Source organism: Crassostrea angulata, chromosome 3 (assembly GCF_025612915.1).
Source record: "Crassostrea angulata isolate pt1a10 chromosome 3, ASM2561291v2, whole genome shotgun sequence".
NCBI lineage: Eukaryota > Metazoa > Mollusca > Bivalvia > Ostreida > Ostreidae > Magallana > Magallana angulata.
The window spans coordinates 52,545,211-52,568,188 of NC_069113.1; the positions used below are offsets into that span (position 1 = coordinate 52,545,211).

Below are 22,978 nucleotides of genomic sequence, written 5' to 3' on the forward strand. Positions count from 1 at the left end.
TGTGCAAAGCGGGTATAATGGTCCATCACAACAAGTATATACTCAAAACCACCCTTGCAGCGCTCTAAATGGAGAAAATCAATTGACAAGTTCTAACGGACAAGTGCTGGTAATTGGCCGCAGTGGTGCTTTGCGTTGGACATGAGGCTTTTTGTCCTTGATGCACTGACACTCCTGAGTGACATACCGCTGAGTGACATACCGCTCTATCTCGGAACTCATATGAGCCCAATAGAACCGATCCCTCACACAGCTCAAAACTCTTTCAGCTCCTAAATGTCCTAAATCATTATGTAAATGTTTCAGAACTAGTTTCCGAAAACATTTCGGTAGCACTACCTGTTGAATTATTCCCTCTCGTGGGTATGAAATTTCCCTTCTCAACAGTCCATTCTCTACTTTCAATTTGGCCCATTCACGCAGTAGGCACTTTGCAGCTGGGCTCCATCCCTTTGTTACTTGCTTGGTAGGTTTTTCCCCCTTCTGAACCCAGGGTAGGACTGTACCTATGTCTTCATCATTGCGCTGTTCCTTTGCCAAAGTACTGTTGTCAATGATAGGTAGGGATGCTCCCTGAATCAACTGATCTTCTACTGATTCAGCCTCCTTGACAGGTGTGTTAATGCTGCTACAGGTAGGCTCATCTAGTCTCACTGCTGACACAATGGCATCAATTGTATCTGGAGAACACCTTTCGGTAAACTGGGATACATCAAGTGGCATGCGGCTGAGTCCATCGGCGTCAAAGTTATCACACCTGGCTTGTAATGGATGTGAAATCGAAAATCTGCCAACATGGACATTGGACACCCACCTTAATGTAGTAGCATCAAACTTTGGGGCCGTAAAAATATATCGTAAGGGGTTATAGTCACTGTACACTTCAAAGTGAGGACCGTAATATAAATAATCACGAAATCGTTCAGGGACGGCCCACTTGTGTGCGAGGAATTCTAATTTCCCTGGGTGGAGATGGTAGTTCTGTTCAGCAGGCGTCAACGTCCTGGATGCGTATGGGACTACTGCTAACTTTCCATGGTCCTGCTTCTGGTAGAGAATCGCTCCCAAGCCCATTTGTGATGCATCAATATGTAGAGTGTATGGTCTATCAAAGTCAGGGTATGTCATCACTGGTGGGTGGAGTAGGATATCAATGAGCTCTTCCAAGATGTTCTGATGTTGAGTCGTCCTAGTAATGTGCACTGATGACCCCTTCTGTTCGGATTTCTGTGACTTCATTTTCTTCTGTTTTTATTGGATGGAGTTGGAACGTTCTCATTCCTCAACAAATCATAAATGGGTTTAGCTCTGCGAGAGAAGTTGGGTATATAACTCCTGTATTAACCAATAAAACCCATTATTTTTCTTACATCTCCAACTGATTTAGGTCTCTGATCCTTCAACTTCATTACTGCCTCTTGGTCTGTAGGGTCTACAGTATGTCCTTGGTAACGTATCTGCTTTTGAAACAGGTGGCATTTACTAGGTTTCAGTTTCAAACCCTTTTCCCTTATACGAGTCAACACGCACTTCAAGTCATTCAAATGGGATTCAAATGATTTACTGTAATCAGTATTTCATCCAAATATGGTAGACAACATTTCTCCCTCAATCCCCCAAGAGCTTCATTCATGTAGGCTTGGAAAATTCCTGGAGCACCAGTGAGTCAAAATGGAATTCTATTCCACTCGTACTGTCCCCATGGGGTCACAAACGACTTATACTTCCGACTCTCTTATTTAACAACACCCTGATGATATGCTTTGCTTTGATCAAGAAGAGAAAACCATTGACTTCCACCCAGAGAATCAAGAGCATCCTGGACTCATGGAATTGGGTGCTGGTTCTGGACAGTTTTGGCATACAACTTCCGAAAGTCTACACATAGGCGGAGTGATCCATCCTTCTTTCTCACACAAACAATTGGACTGGAATATGGTGAAGTTGATCGGCGGATCCAGTGCTTTTGCAGTAAGTTGGATATATAGTCCTTGATTTCTTGGTAGAGAGGTCTAGGGACGGCCATGTAATAACTATGTACTGGCTCCTTATCCATCAACTCCAATCCCAGCTCTAAATCAATAGCACATCCAATGTCGTCATCATTGACTGTAAATGCTTTGCATTCCTCCCTTAATAAACTCTCCACTCTTCTTTTCTGTTCTGTATTTAGGGGGGATCTGTTAGATCAACAGGTGGATCCCACTTCCCATCGTTCTCAGCACTCGGTTTACTGTGGTCTGAACACGGTCGCCACTCGAGCCTGCTATTCCAAAGGGAATTGATGAACAAATCATTTCAAAACGTCCTAACATTTTTAGAAGGATAACACTACAGTAATTTCACACGTCCGGCGTTGTTTGGCTTTACCTCCACAAGCATTTCCTGAGTTGATATTCCCAATGCATCGAGTTGGTGAGATGGGACGAAAAGAGCCTCACAACCAGGCTGGAGATGTCTTTGAGTTCTTTGTAGAGTGCGTTTACTTGTACTTCATTGGCTGCAGGAAGAGTAATTCTGAGCAGATCAATTGCAATATTACTATGGACAGTTTGTAACAAATGTTGTATGACATTGTATCCCAATATTGGTTCATTGCTCGATACACTAGTGACAAGGAAAGGCACCTGAACAGCATTACAATGTTCTGACATTATCATCATAACAGTTACAACACCTTCAGTAGGTATATCTGAACCAGATGCAGACACTAATGAAACATCTTTTAACTGCAAAAAGTCTTCAACATTCTTTACATGCGTATACAATTCAGGAAAATGATTACCAATCCATGACTTGTTCATAAGGGAGACTTGAGCCCCCGTATCCAATAACACTTTTACAGGTTTCTCATTCAAAAATAAACATACATGACATGGTTTACTAACAAGTTTGACAAGGTTAGGCCCAATACTATTAACTTTGCCTTTTATTTCCTTTGCTTCATATTTCTCAAATTTGTGGTGATGCTCTAGACGGGTGTTGGGACAACTTTCTTGTTGGGCCGCCCTCGACCCGCTGCTGTTTCCCGAGAGCTTAAACTTCTTGCTTGGACACTCCTGTCGACGATGTCCAGATCCACCGCAGTTCCAACAATGATTGCAACGCTTGCCGACAGACTGGCAATCTGTACAGGATCGTGGTCCGCTTCGTGAAGGTGTTGGTTGAGCCTTTGCTGTGTTCGGAGATTGTTCAACAATCTTCTTCAAGGCTGCCATTTCGATCCTTAGCGACTTAATTTCACTGGCAAGATCATTTTTTACTTCCTCTTTCACAGCATTGATTTCCACTGAGTTAGAATTGATTTGAGACACTGAATGTTTGGATTACAGTTTGTTATGTCTTTCACTCTCTTGTATGATAATTTGGTTCAGTTCATGCATTAACGTTGCATCTGTTATTTTCACATTGTCCAAATGTGCTTTCATCTCATGACGCAGTGTTGTAACTCTTAGTCCAGTGTAGACGGTCCGTCTAAAGAGTCCAGCCACCAGTTCTGGACTGTATTTGAGTTCATGGCTATCCTCCTGTGATGCAAAAAGGATTCGGTTTCGTAGATACATAACCCTCAGGAGAAAATCGTTCGGAGTTTCCTATGGATTTTGGGTGGCACTAGCCAATTCACTGTACAATTCGGTTGCATTCTTTTCTGCATAGTGTCCCCTTCTATACTTCTAAGGGTCGCCAAATTTATGTCTGGCCTTCCGTCTAAGTAGCTGCGCAGGCTTGACGATGGGAGTACTGCCTTTATTACACCATCTATTACGTCCACATCCGAGTATCCCTTATGTTTTCTGACATCATGGGATCCCGGAGGAGCCCCCAAAATGTTACCCCAGTCCTGATGCTAAAACAAGAAGAGGAGAATTCTGTAGTTACATTTATTTGGCGGGTTTCAGCAGATATAAGAGTTAAAACCTATCACAAACAATCACTGAAGTTGTAAACAATCAACTCAATTTGTCTAGGGAATTTAAAAAATAAACTGACTAGAATAAAAGACTAGATTAAATGGATAACTTACTGATATATTCATATAAACTGTCTTAATCAATTTTAACAATCGTGTCATTATGTCTGTGGATTTAAACTAGTAGCAATACACAAAATATGGAACCTCTCGTGTTTGTGTACATTTATCTCAAACCGGAAACAGTTTACGCAAGCTAAAACCTAAACCTACACGATAAAACTCACAAAATTCCGGAAACATATTTACCATGTACAATTTCAAGAAAAATATATAAGTAATCTTTACCACAAAATTTCCAGTATATACTCTATTGATATAAGGTACATATTCATTGAAAATACTTCTATAATAACAAATTATTGCTCTTCAACAAGATCGATAGACACGTGAATAGGTACATGTACATGTGCTACCTTCGCAAAATGCATCTTAAAAGGTACAAAATGTTTTACAACAATTCTATTGACATTCATGTTTACATATAAACATATTGTCAATCAAGAAAATAGTAATGAACATGGATTGAGGTTATAAAACCAGTTTCTTACCTAAAACAAGAAGAGGAGAATTCTGTAGTTACATTTATTTGGCGGGTTCCAGCAGACATAAGAGTTAAAACCCATCACCCCGTATTCCGGACTTCCACACTGGAGTTATCTCCCTTGCTACATTACATATCAATCAACAAAACAAAAAAGGGGGGTGGCTGAAACCCAAATAACTACCCGTCACAAAAGGAACAGCAACAGCAACGGGACCGATGAAAAGAAAGTTTCTGGAAATTGATGGTTTAATGTCCTATCTTTCAGATAGAGACTCAGAAGGCCCAAGACTTCGCCTGTATGTACCACTTTTTGTAGAGCAGCAGTATCATGAGAATACTGAAAAACGGGGTCTTGAAAGTTTAAATTTGTAATTGTCCACATTTTAATCGAATATGTTACAAAAATTATGAGTTTGAATTAGTTGTTTCAATCTAGTATGTAAATTTCGGCTTTTTGCAATTGCCTGATACTTTTCTAAATTTTACTAAATCCCGGACTGTTCTTCATAAATGTAGAAAATTGACACAACGGTATTTTATGTAAAATAAGACCCCAAGGAAAAATTTTAAAAACTACAATTAACCGGGAAAATCAAAACAAATATAATAAGGTACATAATTTAAATCATTAGATTTATTTAATTTTGTGATCCAAGGGAAAATCCACAAGTCGGACATTTCTGTTATACAAGGTTTATGAAAACTCCGAAAACTCTCAAACTGCTGAATTACCGAACAAAGTTAACATTAAAAATTTTGTATACCGTAACAAACAAAGGCACTTGACGTTAGAACTATTTCTTTTTACAATAAGACTATTCCAAGTACTAAAACAATAAAAACGTTCTCCACGGTTTGGAGAACACGGTATGGAGAACAAAAGTGAATGCATCACGTCATATGTTTTGGGTAAAGCAACGGAATAATAAAGATATTGACTGATACATGCACAAAGATAAGTCAGTTAAATGACTGGTTAGAAAAAAGAATAAGGAAAATGTCCAGATCAGTTACTTAGTGCTAATGAAGGAGAGTTGGTTTCATGTCTAGGAAAAAATATTCACATGGCGGTAATATGTTTTACTGACAATTGATAAAGCAATAATTATTGTATGATAATTGTAACTTGTTAACTTAAGCTATTAATTCAGAATTATTTGATTTTAAAACTTCTAATGTATGTAAAGTTAACGCTTTTAACAGCAAAATTAACATGGTCATTTCAGGGATCTGTACACTTTCGTCTATTAGCGCACATTTTCATGCGTGTCTTGGAAAAAATGAACTTAATTTCGAAATTTCGAATTTCAATTATTTCGAAAAGCTACAATAAAGCATTTGTAAATCAGATTTAGAAACTACGATAAAAATTTGTAGTTTTTATCTTCTTAAAAATGAGATAAGTTTTATTTATTTACATGCACTACCACACGGTAAATTATAAATTTAAAACATAACAACCATGCATTATCTATGAATTCATAGGTCTAATATTGGTGCGAGATATTTACCGATTGGTGAAAGATTAGCTGCTTTTCTGATGAAAGACATTAAGATATTGATGAAGAATTCTTTTAAATCACAAATATGACTGGTTTTGTCCGTTATAAAGTATAGAAAAAAGTGTAACCTATGTCTAATAACATTAAACAAATTTATATGATTGTATATTTCAAATAAGCCGGACAACATGAACATTAACATTTAACTTGGTTTTTCAATCGATCAGAGTGTATATATTATTTGATCCATTGGTCACCCCAAATGTATAATCTACATATATTTTGCTTACAATGCATTGTTCAAAATCTAAATTCAGTTTAATTAACTAAAGAGTCAATGAACGAGAAGGTAAATTCATACTTGTTATTATTTTCTTTATACAAAATTCCTTTAGAGATGAACAGCAGTCATACCGCAAGTAGACTGGAAGCTAATGAAACACCTATTTAATATGCAAGACATCTGTGTATAACCCGTCCAGATTTTAACCTCGGCTCGCGCATGAAGTTCGGTATTTTTCAGGTGATAGATTGTTAAAATAAAATTCACAACTTTTTCAAAACTGGCACATTGCGTTTGGGAACTTTACTTTCGATTCAACCTTCAACCTCTTCTATTGATTAATGAACTTGTCCACTAACTGAATCGTCGACGGCGTTGTGCATTCAGTTACGTATATCATTCCACAAATCACTACAACTATTAAACCCGAGCAATAATATTTTGATCAATAAAGCTATTTGTTTATTTTCTTTAAAGAATTTGGTTTATACATAGAGAACTTAAAACGATTTAATGCGTGTTTTTTAAATATATTTTTACTGAAATGCATAAAAAGTTTCTGTACTATTTTCTTAATTACGCGTAGACTCAATTCATGTGTTCTACGCGTGCCTTCCGGTTTGAGACTTCGACTGACAGTAAACTAATAGACGGGGTCACGTGACCCCGTCTAAAAATGATATGCAAAGAACTTTTGTTTTTGTCACTAACTTTACCTATGTGAATAAATCTCTGATTTTAAAAGCTCTATCGCCTACCGTTATAAATATTTGTCAAGGTAATTCTTATCGGGGTCGAAATTTCTTGACATAAATGTAAGCGATAATACTTTAAAATAAAGAAAAATCGACGTTATTTGAGTGTTTTACTACGGGAAGATTTTACTTGGAATAAAAGAGATGAGATGGACGCGCGGGCGCGCCGACGCACTGAATACAATTAGCCCTTTTAAAGTCCATATTTATTTAGTTACTATGGGTCATTATGAAGTAAATACATTTGACCTAATTTGACCTACATTATGAGACCACTTTATTCAATCTTTTTATTGTAGTGCTAATTCGTGGACGCACAATTTTGTCCAAAGACGATATCGAAAAAAGCCTTATTGTGTCCAGAAAATGGTAAATGGATCCCAGCCGAACAAGACCATTTTAAAAGAAATGTGGGAAGAGTTAAAAGTAAGATACAAAACTAGAAAAAAAATCAACTCCAACCATCAAGTTTACTTACGCGTACGCATTGTCAAGCTTTAAATCATAGTAAAGAAAGAGGAACCAAATAAAAGTCCTCTCGATACAATTAAAACATTTTTGTTATGTTATATCTTTTTATACCCGCACTTTCTAAAGAAAGATCGGGTATATTGTTGTTACCCCGTTCTGTCCGTCCGTTCGTTCGTCTGTCACGTTTTATTTTCTCAAACTGCTCTTACATTTTATAAATCAGCAAACTAAACTCTTGGAGTTTAATTTTGGGTGTGATGTTGCATTGAAAAAGGTTTCAAAAATTCTCTGGTAGTCCTGGGGGTCTGATAATCGGTAAAAATGACGTTTTTTCACAAAAAACCTTCTTTCTCGAACTCCACCTACATTTTCAACAATAGACAGGTCACCATTTATATATGTTTTGGGGAGTCCTATAGATGCGCAAAAAGGTTTTAGAAATTACAACTTTATCCTGGGGATCATTTGGTCTCAAAAACGTCAACATTTTTGCAGTAGCCAAACGATCTTTTAGAATATGATTGGGTTGTCATTTTGAAGCGTCATTATGATATTCATTTTGCCACGGAGATCGGAGGGCAACAAAAAATGACTTTTTTGCAATAAAAGTATGATTCCCAGAACTCCTCTTACAACTTTTAGAGAAGCTACGTCATCTCTTGTAATATGATTAAGGCAGTCCTCTATATGTACAATAAGGTTTTTAAAGTTTTGATTTCATACAGGGAGTCAAATAATAGCAAATATTTGACGTTTATCACTCCTAAAATACCTACATCTTAGAATTCCCTTTTATGATTAAATGAAGAGAAACATCATATCTTGGGATATGATTAAGGCTGTCCTATATAAGTGAGTTTAGGTTTAAAAAAATAGATTTCATCCAGGGAGTCAAATAATAGCAAACAATTGACGTTTATCACTCCTAAATACCTACATCCTGGAATTTCTCTTATGATTGAATGAATACACACGTCTTATCTTGGAATATGATTGAGGCTGTCCTATAGATGTGCAATAAAGTTTTTAAAATTTAAATTTCATCCAGGGAGTCAAATAATAGCAAAAAATTGACTTTTATTACTAAAAAAAAACTACATTCTAGAACTCCTTTTATATTCAATGAATAGACACATCATATCTTGGGATATGACAGGGTTGTCCTATAGATGTGCAATAAGGTTTTTTAAAACATTTAAATTTATTCCAGTGAGTCAAAAAACAGCAAAATATTGACGTTTATCACAAAAAAACGTTCATATCAGAACTCCTCTTATATTTAATGAATAGACACATCATATCTTGTGATATGATAGGGGCTGTCCTATTGATGTACACGTGATTCCAGCCATTGTTCATCTAGAAATGGGGTCGGGAGGGGGGGGGGCAGATCACCCACTCCTAAAATCAAACTTTAAATTTTTTAAAACTACAGTATAAAATTGCCAAATATGCCCATTCCCCGGCAAACACTCAAATAACTGCCCCCCCCCCCCCCCAAAAAAAATCTTTCTGGATCCGCGCATGAATCCCTCCTTACATAGTACATAAAATGACGTTTTTTGTACCCCCGCAAACGAAGTTTAGGGGGGTATATTGGTTTTACCCTGTCCGCCTGTCTGTCTGTAGATGCAACTTTGTCGCTCGTATAAAAATTTTACTACTACATGGGACAGTCTGAAAATATATGTTGATCACCATCTGAAGATGTGCATCTGCAATTTTTGTAAGATCAGACAAGATTTAATGATTTTATGACAGTTTTCATTTTCCTTATTCTATATATTGTAGAATACCTATTTGGCATGGTACATGCCTGGTAGTTTTCAAGTCAATTAATTGAGTACTTTTTGATATATCGTTAAAATAACACAATTTTAAACAGAACTCTTATGTGTGAGCAATCGCAACTTCTCGGGCCTTTCTGGCAAGCTCGAAAAAACACCTCGAATGTATTACCTAGGCGTCCATGACAACCCCTCTTTTTATAAAACTTGATATAAATACAACACATTTTATAATACATGTATGTTGAGATGTGAGCTAAACTTTATTAAAGTAAACGATATACACTAAAATATAACACAGAGGCGACAGACAACACTGTCTAGCCGATACTTTTTTTCATGGGAAGCAACTTCATTTTGTATAAAATTCTAACATCTGGTGATGTTAATACATTCGAGGTGTTTTTCCGAGCTTCCCGGAAAGGCCCGAGAAGTGTGAGTTGACAATATCTACTTCCGCTTCACTTCTTTGAAACCAAAGTGACAGTAAGCAGTTCAAATCAACAACTTGATATTTTTTGGATTTAGATATAGTACAGGTAAAGAAAACATAGTTTTTGAAGTAATGGAGTGTTAGTAGAATGTGGTCTTCTCATTTACATTTTCATAACTATATATTCCTAAACAATGCATCCCCATACAATAATTTAACTCATGTCGCGAGGGGATGCTCCGCTTAGCGGTGCCCTTGTTCTGGTAATGTTTTGGGAGTTTATTAAATTTTAACAAGCTCATCAAAGAAAATCATAGTCCTGCGGGATAAATTTTCTGATATGGAGTTCCATAGGAGAAAGTGTGGAAAATTTGAAACAACTAATTGCATCTGTCAGGACTATTATTAGAAAGATATTCAAGGTTTTATCAACAGAGGAGCATTGCTTGGCTACCTGTATTTCCATTTACTGCAAAGGGAAGGGTTATTGTCATTTTGTTGGTTTTTCTTTAAAGCAATTAAATTAAAAAAATATCATCAGATACATAAATTTGAAAATGTATTACTGTTATACATATGTATTTACAGTGATATTCTGACAATTTTGATTATAATTATTATTATAAGTATTTTTTTTTTTTTACAATTCTACAACTTTTTTTATTTGTATGTGTACATGTACCAAACCTTTATTATTCAATTCAATTATTTGTCCCATTTTAAATTAGCCCTGCGGGGGTATTAGTCCCATTAGGACAGTTCTAGTTTTTTTTTTAAATAAAAAAAACCTTGCAATGCCATTAATTTTTACTTTAAAAAAGACTCCAATTTACACTTTTTTGTCGAATGAACTATTAAAATCAAAATACAATTTTGGGTCTAAAAAGTTTTACAAACTGGTGAAAAATGTTTTCATTTTTAAAAATATCACATTACATCTTGCATTCTTGACAAATGTTCTATTGAGATATGATCAGAAGTGTTATTTTCTACATGGGGATCAATAAGTGTTATTTTCTACCTGGAGATCAATAACTAATATTTAAGTTAAAATCAATAACAATAAATGATTAGAATTAAATTTTTATCCTCCACATCATTAGGCTAGGAAATACCCACACGGGTCAAACACTACATATGAATTAGATAAAATACTTTATTGTTTCTAGTTCTAGAAAGTCATGGTGTCTCCAAGGGGGCATAACCCATGTACCATTCGATGCACAATGACACAAAGAGAAAGAATAAATATGGTTTAGGAAAGGGGATCTTAAAAATTATCAAAATATATCATCATTTCCTATTTCAAAGGGGGGATGGTTTAAAGACAAAACCTAGGGGTCATCATCTACTTAACACCATTTGATGCATCATAATGACATTAGAAACACGAATTGTGATATACGGTTTAGTGGTGGGGATCTCAACAGTTTTCAATTTAAGATATTTGGTATTTCACTGTTTCTTGGGGTCAGATCAATCCAATAGGGTCATGTCCTACATTATATTTGATTCACCTTAATACATGAAAAAAGACCCCTTTCCCCCATTAAAACTCATATAAACATGATAATAATTCTCTTCACTTACTTACACGTAATACACAAATTTAATACAAAATGTCACAGAGTCAATATGGGGTCAACTAGATAGTGTAAGGCTGACAAATGAAAAATAATCTTTGCAATTAAAATCAAAGAAACTGTACAAATGCGATAGGATAGGTACATGTAATGATGATCAGCTTATTCTAATATAAAAAGATAATGACACAGTATGCTGGCAAAGGGAGATACTTAATAATTATTCCTCTCATAATATTGTGCTACTATATGTATTATGCCTACCTATATTGGTCAACATCATAATGATAATCCGATTAGAGCACAATATGAATCCCTATAGCCGATTATCACAAAAGAAACGTTTTTGCATGTTAATTAATCCTTTCCTGCATATTGAAAACACAAACCGATATGTACACCACGTGAAACCCATCTAACCGAAGAGCTGGGTAAAACTAGTACCCACTAATACAGCCTACAGTACTGTGTTGTGTATGTAACTTCAGACAAAGATCAGTTATTTGTAACATGCATGTATTTTTATGACTTTATTCCTCAAAACTTGTTGCACTATTTTATTAAGTAAATACAAATACAAATATCTTATTGGCGCAAACACAATTACAATAATTGGCAAAGGCCCAATGGATATACAGGAACATTATTGTATGTTTTCAACAACTGCATGTACAGTATATATATTTTTTACTGATCTATATAGATCAGTTTAACATTTCCTTAGACTACTTGACATTTGTGTTCAAAGCAGTCATTAATAAATTTAACAGTAATTCTTAAAATAATCTGTATTCTACTAATTAAACATAAATGTAAAATGTATTTTTCTTTGTTCAAGTTAGTGGCAATATCAATTTTAATTATGTTATATACTTTATATTAATTACTAAAATAGCTGCTTCTTAGATGACAATGGATGTACATTGAAAAGGAAAATGAGTTTCATTCTTAATTGCACCAGTTTTACAAGCATTACGATATCTTTCATTCCTAATTGTGACATTATATCTACAACTTTCTATTGGAAGTTAAAATGCACGTAATCTTATTCTACTAATAGAGTATCTCTTTTCCCGAGTATATCAACATAAGGACTTTTTTTTCTCATATATTTTTTCAAAAAATGAAAGTTTTTCTGAATCAAAAAATTTTGATCATTGCTATTGGATGCATTGGTCAATGATTTTTTGCTTTATGCTTGGTAAAAAGTGTTGAATTGTGCTTTTATAATTACTTATGTTAGAGAATCTCAAATTATCTAGGATGCCATAAATTTTCTTAGTCCAGGAATTGGAATTGATTGTAAATAACCATGTAAAACACACATTTCAATCTTAAGATGGTATAAGACACCTACATACTGTGATGTCCTCCCTATTAAAATAAACAATAAAGTATAGATATAATATATTCCCCCAAAATAATGTAACAGTGAAGTGCAATGGATTACAGTGTTAACTACTTGTACATAAGTAGAGAATTCAAATCCTGCTTGGGCTTTTTAAAATTTTATTTAGTTTTTTTTTGCCAAATACATGTATTGTAAAGTTTTCAAATTCTAAAACATCATCATGAAGAATTTTGATTATCACGCACTTTTATCCACATAAAAATTGACATGTGTCTTATACCACCTTAAATCAGTAATTATATCTTCTGTCCTGACAGTTCTGCATTGAAAACCATTGCGCAATATACTTGCATGTCATTTATTTTGCACTGTTTACAATTTTTTGTTGTTGCAACTACATGTACAGGCTTTTGTTGTTATCAAAATATTCTGATGTATATTTATTTATCCATGAGGAGTGTAGGGGATTGGGATCCGAGGTGTATTTTTGGTAATTTTACTATTACTGTAATATAAAGGAATTCTCAAGGGGAAGGAGGATCTGGGTTCCTTACTTCCACCCCTTCTCTAAATCCGTGTACATGTACACAATGATGTTTGCACACAGAAGCAAATCTAAAGCCGGCAACAGGCGAGGAGAAGGGCATTATTTTAATTTGTTTGTAATAATTATATAGACCATACTTGAAAGGCTTCACATGTGTATTATGGGATGGGGTCTAATCCTCTATCAAAGTTATAATTTTTAAAAATTATTGGAAATTGCATGTAGCTTTCGCTTTAACAAAACTGGTACTTTAACAAAACAGTGTTATTTAGGGGCAAGCACTTGGTGCGGGTATTACTGTCTGATAACAGCATGATCTAGTCTTATTTTCGCCTTCATACAAGATGAAATACTTCTAAATTAAAACAAAAATTCAGTAAGTTACCCTAGGTGTCCAATTTTAAAAGATAAGGCGAAAAAATACAAATAACTAGTAAATATTATACAATTAATGCATGATTGTGAGGGAAATATGAAGATTCCTTACCAGATGCAAAATCATATGATTTTTCTGGGTCATTAAATAGCGAATGATTCATGGCAAAGAATGTATTACATCCCATATCAACCTCAGACTCTAATGTCAGCCCAAAGGCCAGAGGGTTGATTTTTGTCGAGGGTTGATATGGGATGTGATACAGATTTTGACATCTGTTGTTTTTTTATGATATATTTGAATTTGAATTTAGAAAGCTGATTTTTATTTTCATGTTGAATAAAAATTCGCCAGCATTTCTTTAAACCTCTCTTTTCGACTTTCAAATGAATCGTGACGTCATCTATACTTAAAATGTTCAGATAATGACGTCATATATATAGTTTCGACATCAGGTATGCAAAGACATAAGAGAAAATGGTCCAAAGTAATCCGAATAAAAAGTACAAAGGTGTTCTGGGAAGGTGTAATAAAGGCGTGATTAAGGATGAAATAAAAGGTAGTGATACGGGGGGGGGGGTGTTGTTATAAAGGCGCGTACTTTTGTTCATATCACGGGTGTAAAAACTCTGAATTCTATACCAAATATACAATAAATCCCCATATTTTCCAAACGTTCATGCAATAAATTGTTTATTACACCGAACGCCAGATGATAATTTAGAATACATCCGTTTCTAATCTTGTTTTTTAGGTCACCTAATTAAACTCAGGTGACCTATTGTTATCTGTTTTCGTCCGTCGTCTGTCGTGCGTTAACAATTTTTAAATTTTAACTTCTCCTTAAAAACTAATGGGCTGATCGTTACCATTTTTAGTGTGAGGCATCTCTATGGAAAGAGAAATCTAAATTGTGAAATTCATGGCTCTACCACCCCCGGGGCGCCACAGGTTGGGCATTATATGCAACAAAGCCAAATTTTCAAAAAAATGTCTCTACTCCCACATATTTGAGGAAAAAACTGGTTGCATGGTTTGATGTCAATGAGGCCCTCTACCAAAATTGTGTAATTCATGACCCCTACTTGTGTTAAAGCATCCTCAGGTAGTGTAGATTCAAAGTTGTGAAAATCATGATCCCCAAGGGTAGGGGGGTCAAAGTTTTACAGAGGAATATATAGGGTAAATCTTTAAAAATCTTTTTCTCAGAAACTAATCAGCCAGATGATTCTTTATAATTGTTAAGACTTTGGCCCCAGGACAATTCTTTGGCCTCACAGGAAGGTTCAGAGTTTGATGTAGGTTTATATCCCATATATAAACTATTGTTAAAGATCTTTTTGAGAACTGCAATACTCAACATATGATATGACTATAAAATCATCCTGTAAGAAAAGCGACTAATGATTATAAGCATAAGAATATCCAGGGGGGAAAAGGATTTTATTTATACGGGATCTACATGTCTTATTGTACATTGTCCAGATAGTATGTATTATGACTCCATTAAGCTGATTTTATCATACCTATTGTTCCCCAGGTGAGCGATGTGGCCCATGGGCCTCTTGTTTTCTTTATTTGTTTGAAGAATATGAAATTTGCTGAACAGCTTCAAAATGTCAAACTACAGATCAACACATATTTTCGAGAAAATTAAATTTTTTGTAATCCAATTTTTTAATGTTCGGGTTCGTTGTGTATTGAATAAACGAATTTCTACAAGTAGAAAATATTGTTATAAATTATGCACACTGAATAGAGGGATACAAAAAACAAGAATTCTGAGAGTATTGCAGAAGCAATACATGTCCCCTACCGGTTTGTATTACTCATGAAAGCTTCGAAGCATACGACTATTTCAAAACTATTATAAACGAGATGTTATGCTTTAACAGAGATAAAAAAAAACAGAAGAAATTCAAACTACATAGTTGATATAGAAATCAAATTTAAAAAATGGTAAAATAATACTCTTTATTTATCTCCTGTAATTTCGCCAAGTCCATTTAGTATTTGCTGGTAGAAATTTGTGAAAACAATGCACTGTTATGCAGAATATAATTTCTTACCGTCGTCTGTACCCCGAATCAACAGATCAACCTGAAAACGAACCCGGTTGTAATCTATGTAATACAAAAAACCCTGTCGAATCAATTTCCAACACAATGCTTGACACTATTTTATAGAGCTTTTTTAAACAAAAAACGGAATGGTACAAGTAATGCACGATATAATTACTGACTACATACTTTCATCGTTTATTCAATACACAACAAACTTGAACATTAAAAAATTGAAATAAAAAAAATTAATTTTCTCCAAAATACCGTATAACGGGTATTTTCTGCGGTTGTTTATTTTCTGCGGTATTTTGCGGATAAGAAAAAGCCGCAAAAATTCAAAACGCAAAATATTCTTTTAAAAAAATCTCTAATTTTGACACTATTTAAGATACAAGCTGTAATTTTCAAACGTGATTAGTTCATTATTAGGGGGTTCTGCGTCGTATTTCACACCTAATTATCTCATGTTACCTGTGCGTTATAAATTATAGCTGAACAAATATAAGGACTGTGTGTTTAGTCGAGTATGAAATAAAAATGATCTGAGAAAAGTTCACAAGCAGTATTTAGTAGACTTGTAAAACATTTGAGAGTTGTGAACACGGTAAGAATGTCGATTCTAAGATATGTAAAGCGCGGAAGTATTCTTCCAAATTCTAACGGACAGTTATCGGCAAGTTTATCCACTAGATCGATCCAAGAGTGTAACACAAGGGTGTCTGAAGTTATGGATAAATCTACAACCCAAAATTCGAGCAAAAAACGTGGTTCATATTCGACCTATTCACCCAGGGACCGAGCCATAATCGGGAACTACGCCGCTGAACATGGACCTGCCGCAGCTATGAGAAAATTCAAAGCCGATTATCCAGAATTAAAAGAGTCCATAACAAGATATTTTAGAGATTCATATAAACGCGAGCTTACAAATAGAAACGAAAATTAGACATTGATTGTTCTGAAGAGTGCCAAATCACAGAAATTCAAACTAAAAAACGGGGCCGTAAAACTCTATTATCAGACGATATGGATCATCAAGTTCAGATTTATATTACTAACTTATACAAACATATGTAATTTTTTTTGCGGTCTAATGTAACCGCAGAAATTGAAAATGCAGAATATAATTTGATACTTTTTAGGGGTTAAACCGCAAAAATTTCAAGCCGCAGAAAATACCCGTTATATGGTATGTCAACCAGACGCTACAAAAGTGTAAACTCGATCTGTAGTTTGACATTTTGAAGCTGCTCAGCAAATTTCATATTTTTCCTCAAACGTGTAAAGAAAAAAATGTGGAAAACTGAAGTGGGACAGACAGATTGACGGACGCAGAGGAAATCTATAGTTTCACCGGAGGGGACTTAAAAGTGGTGCTTTGTCTACTTAGCCCCATAATCTTTGTTTATTTACTGTTTGTCTAATCTTTTCATATCAATTTCAGCTTACAATTAAAAATACTGAACCTATATTTTCAGTTGATTGCCATGAAATATCGGCAAACCTGTGTCTTTGTTTTCATTACCACGGACCAGTTGTGCATTAAAAAACACATACCTCATTCCATCTCACACTTTTCTGTTCTTACAGATGGTGTTATTGGTAAGAATATTTTCACATATCTATATCAAACAAAAAAAGCATTCTGAGTGTATTGCAGAAGCAATACACGCCCTCTACCTGGAATGTATTATTCTATGAAAGCTTCGAAGCATACATCTATTTCAAAACTATTATAAACGAGATGGTATGCTTTAATCAGAGATAAAAGTACATAGGAAATTCAAACTACATACTACATGTAGTAGTTGAAGTTGAAATAAAAATTTTAAAAAATGGGTCAAATAATACTCTTTATTTTATCTCCTCTATTTCGCCAAGTCTATGGAGTATTTGCTGGTAGATTTTGTGAAAATTTGTAAAAACAATGCAGTTATGCAAAATATTATTTCTTACCGCCTTCTGTACCCCTAATCAAATGATCAACCCGATAACGAACCCGACTGTAATAATACAAAGAACCCTGTCGATTAAATTTCCAACACAATGCTTGACACTATTTTACGAATCTTTTTTTTTTGTTAGAAACAATACAAGGAATGGTACAAGTAATGCACGATATTATTACTGACTACACACTTTCCTCGTTTATTCAATACACACCGAACCCGATAACGAATCCGAACATTAAAAAATTGGAATATAAGATATTAACTTTCTCAAAATTATGTAAACCAGACGCTACAAAAGTGTAAACTTGATCTGTAGTTTGACATTTTGAAGCTGTTCAGCAAATTTCATATTATTCCTCAAACGCATAAAGAAAAAAGTGTGGAAAACTGAAGTTGGACAGACAGACGAACTAACGGACGCAGAGACAGTAGGGGACTAATAAAACTTACATTAAATTACATTTCACATATGACTTACTCAAAGGCATACTTTCATTAAAAAGAATAGGATTTTCAAATAATTCTTATCTATTTCTAAAACAAAGGCTCCAAATCAAAAATATTTCTCGTATCTCAGCGGATTGCTACTGTCATCATCGTATTCCTAATTAAACTTGACACACATAAGATTAAAGTTCTAAAAATTATTACATTTTAAAAATATTGTCTGTCATTGACATCTTTAGCGTAAACTTTTAACATTTTAAACTTCTTTTCAAAAACCCCCGGGTCAAGTTCAATCAAGCTTGGCACAAAGCATATTTGGGTAAAGGAGGTTTAAGTTTTTTTTAAAAGAAAAGTCCATTTATATATAATGAACGTAATGAAAAAAGTTAGGTGGTTTTTTTTAATATATACTAATATTATGCTTCTTTAAAAAAATAAGGCCAGGAAAGTTGAAGTATTAAAGCATCCTCAGGAAGTGTAGATTCAAGTTAATCATGATCCCTAAGAGTAGGGTTGGGACACAAAGAAAATTTGTAAACATTTTCTTCTCAAAAGCCATTCAGCCAGGAAAAATCAATCTTGTATAAAAGCATCATTGTTGTTTAAATTTAGGTTTGTTCAAATCATGATCCCCGGGTTAGGTTGGGGTCTCAGAGAAGGATCAAATTTTTCATGCATTTGAATACAAGGAGGAAAACTTCAAACATGTCATTCTCACAAACCATTAGGGAAAAAATCAATGCTTCCGTTTACTGTGTCTCTTTTTTTTCTTTATAACTCACACGAACCAAGGGTTTTTTATCACCTTTTGTCCTTCCGTCTGCAGTTTGTCCGTCTGTTTGTAAACGTTTACTTTTTACTTCACTACAACCACAGGGCCAAATTTAACCAAACTTTGTATAAAAAAAAAAAAAACATTCTTATACCATTAGGATTCTAAAGACTCCGTTGAACTTTTCTGATCAAATTTGTCGTCATCGTATTCGTCCTTGTCTTCGTAGACATTTCAAATTACATGTATTTGCTCCATTTAAAAGGTACTAAGACAAATTCAACCAAACGTTGCACTAAATGGTATAAGATGAGGAAGATTCAAGTTATTTCACATGAATGGTCACACCTTCTCTAAAGGTGAAATTATTAGAAAATTATTAGAAAAGGGTGAATACAGGGTATGGTGTTTCAAAAATCTTCTTCTGAGCCACTGGTCTAGTTTTCACCAAACTTAGCATAAATCATCTTGGGAGAAGAGCTTTTAAGGCTGTTCAACATCTCTTCTGAAAGGGAGATAATTAGTTATATATAGTAGGTTTGTTTAATAGAATATTCTTGACTATTCTAAAGTGGTCGGTTATTCTTTATAGAGCATTCTTGAGTATCCAGGTAATTTATGTAACTTCTTGTACATTTAATTTCTAAAATTTGCTAGATTTATATATATATATATATAAATAACCTGTAAAAAGTGCTCAAATAAGGAAATGCTCTATTGAAATTTTGTTTGGAGACATTAAAGGGACTTGGACACGATTATAGATCAAAAATTTTATTTTTATTTTTTATGTATAAAATGGTTTACTGGTGCATTTTAAATGATTGACCAAAATATTGAATGTTAAAGTCAAGTTACAAGCGAGATACAGAGGTAAGAATTGGTTGTTATGTAAACAAAGCTCGAGTCTTATAGTTGTTTACAAAAAATGTAATGTAGAGTATTACCATTTCTTAGACAAAATGACATGTAAAAAACAATTTAAACTAACTCAATATCTTCATAAATACTAGTATCAATAGAAGAAAGATGCATCCGATTGAAACTTACACCAATACAACACATATGTAAAAAATGACAGTATTCGAGCTTTGTTTACAAAACAAAGAATTATGAACTCTGTATCTTGCTTATAACTTGATATTTTACTTTAAAATTTTGACATAGCATTATAAACTACAATATTTATCATTATAAACATTGAAAATGGACAAATAAAATTTGAAAATTTTAAGTCAAATCGTGTCCAAGTCCCTTTAAACTGTGAACAGTTATCTACTTACTGGAGCATTGTAGTTTGTGAGATCTATTCAGCAGATTGTAACAGAGACTCCTAATTTAGGACTCTTAGTTAAATTTTTTTTTATTTATATATATACTTCTGTTAAAAATTATTAAGTTTAAAGTACAAACGTTGTGGGAGATCTTTCCTGGAATTCAGGGTTATTCTGACCCATAACATTAGAAACAAGTAAAATTATGGTTGTTTTTTTAGAATCTTCAGAACCACTGGACCAATTTAACCAAACTTGGCACAAATCATTCTTGGGAAGATGTTTTAAGTTTGTTCAATTTAAGGACCAGTTCCCGTTAAAGTATATGCAATTAAATGAAGAAAGAGAATAAACTAATTAATCAGTAATATCGAATATTTAGCATAAGTATTTGATATATATTGTGGATCTCTACACCAAGTTTGTGTAGGAGATTATTGTTGCATGCATTTGTTACTACATGTAATTTTACAATAATAGACCTAAAAATACAATGCTCTATTTTCTAGAGAATATTTAAAATATCTGTCTGGTTCCAGATAACCCCTTACATGTATTTGTCAAATTTTTAAAATGTCTGTTTTAAAATTATCATATAAGTGAATAGTTATTAGTCCCCTACCGGTTTCACCGGAGGGGACTATAGCTTTCCTCTGCGTCCGTCAGTCCGTCTGTCTGTCTGTCTGTCTGTCTGTCCGTTTGTCGGTCCGTCTGTCTGTCTGTCTGTCCGTCTGTCTGTCTGTCCCACTTCAGTTTTCCGTTGTTTTTTTCTGCATGCGTTTGACGAATGATGTGAAACTTGCTGAGCAGCTTCAAAATATCAAACAGCAGACCAAGTTTATACTTTTGTAGCGTCTAGTCAACACAATTTCCAGAAATTTAATTTTTCTCACTCCAAATTTTTTAATGATCGGGTTCGTTATCGGGCTCGGTGTGTACTAAATGAACGAGGACATTATGTGGTCAGTAAAATAATAAATAATATCGTGCATTATTTGTATTATTATATTTATCATTTCTAATAACAAACACTAAGTTCTGTAAAATGGTGTCAAGTATTGTGTAAATTTTAACGGCAGGGTTTTATCATTATTATTATTACAATCGGGTTCGTTATCGGGTTTGGGCTGTTGAATAATAGACTAGACTTCTGTGTTTGCTTTGCTTCAAATATGTACTTTTTTAAAATGGATTTTTGAGATTGTTTGCTGTTTACTGTGGTTTCATTAATATTCAAGGGTATCAACTTTCGTGGATAGAGTGAAAATCACAGTTTCAAGGATGCGTAAATTCGTGGCCAATGACCCTTTCAATACAAAATGTTAATAGAAATTGCATTTCAATGAATATTTAATTTCATGGATCAACTCAACAACGAAATCCACGAAAATTGGTATTCAACGAATATTGATGGAACCACAGTATTATAATCATTTTTCATAATTTCATACTTTACAATTACTACATTTATGATTGGGGATATTTAATATACAGGGTCTCAAACTTTTGCCATTCTCAATCAAAGTTGTTACCGGTTGGGGACGTGTATTGCTTATGCAATACTCTCAGAATGCTTGTTAAGTTTAGAAATATAAATCAAAAAAAAAATCATGAATGAAGTTTGTATGATTTTTATTTGAATCCACATAAATATGAAACTAAAATATAAAAAAACTAGAGCAAAGCTCGTGGCAAAGCCACGAGTAGGTCTTCCGTTGTTGCTGCGGGTTAAAAATATATGTGATATGGTGTCAAACGATTATATGACTAAACTTTCAGTTCTGCTTTTGTTATAAAAACGTGTTGTGATTGAAAGCCTGTATATAAAATGTGTTTTGAACAAGACAGGAAGAAAATGTTTTAGGAAAACTATTTGTCGAACACAGTCTGTGTAATCGTTTCAAAAATTCTATAAAATGTGAGATGTTTAATGGCGAGTTAAATTTTAAAAAGGGTAGCAAGCATTGTTATAAACAGTATGTACTCATGATTCATGTCAGGAATTGCAGTTTTTTTTTTAAACCTAACCCGCCTACAAAACACGTAACCTTTTCTCTAAGATAACTTGTTTATTTAAATCTTTCTAAATTTTTGAAGACTATTTGCAAGTTTAAAATTGTTACGGGCTGACAAAATTTAGTAATTAGTCAAAATTGATGGCATCTTTAAGATTTTCTTCAGGGAAATGTGTGTCGTCTGATATTATTTAATGATACGAGTAGATTTGGACATTCAAAATAATATATAATCAGCTAATAAAAAAGATGAGCGGGAGAATTTATGCGAAGGCGAGCATCTAACTTTTACACCAGATGGTACTGTTTCATAGAGACACCGCTATGTAATGTGAATTAAATAACCTTATTTACAGAAATGAATATTACTTCTCTCGACGATGTAATAATATGCAAAATCCTTATTTTTATGTCAGTGGGATGACTAATTAAATTAAAAAAAAAACAACTTCAATTGCGCTTGCGTAAATTGGAATTCTGGGAAGGAATTAGACAGTCCGTGTTAGAGAAATTCGAAGAAGTTATGAAACTGGTCAGTTTCAAGATCAAACTGTGCATTGGTGTATTAAAAGACTATCATTGGTATCGTCTGTAGCCATGGTCCGGAATCCGTATGTGCAGTCATACATTGTATGTACATCGACACACCTATACCTCCTCACATACAGCCATACAAATGAGGGTGCAACCTTCATATACACAATCATATTAGTATTATAATTCTGGAAACTATTTATCTTGTATTTAATATATTGGGTATTCATTGTTCACATAAAAGCCACCTATATTCCACTGGCTGTAGCTTACCTTGTAAGTAAATTAGATTGCATTACAACCTCATAATACACAA

At 34.0% G+C, this 22,978-nt stretch overlaps 1 protein-coding gene across 1 annotated transcript in view; it reads left to right on the plus strand.

The window, feature by feature from the left end:
- Nucleotides 1-17,152: 17,152 nt before the first annotated feature.
- The window catches only part of LOC128178461 (F-box only protein 22-like), a 51,362-nt gene continuing 45,536 nt past the window's right edge, over nt 17,153-22,978 (plus strand). Inside the window, exon 1 of the mRNA XM_052845631.1 lies at nt 17,153-17,270. Coding sequence (XP_052701591.1) covers nt 17,156-17,270 — 115 coding nt within the window. The 5' untranslated portion in view covers nt 17,153-17,155. The remainder of the gene's footprint in view (nt 17,271-22,978) is intronic.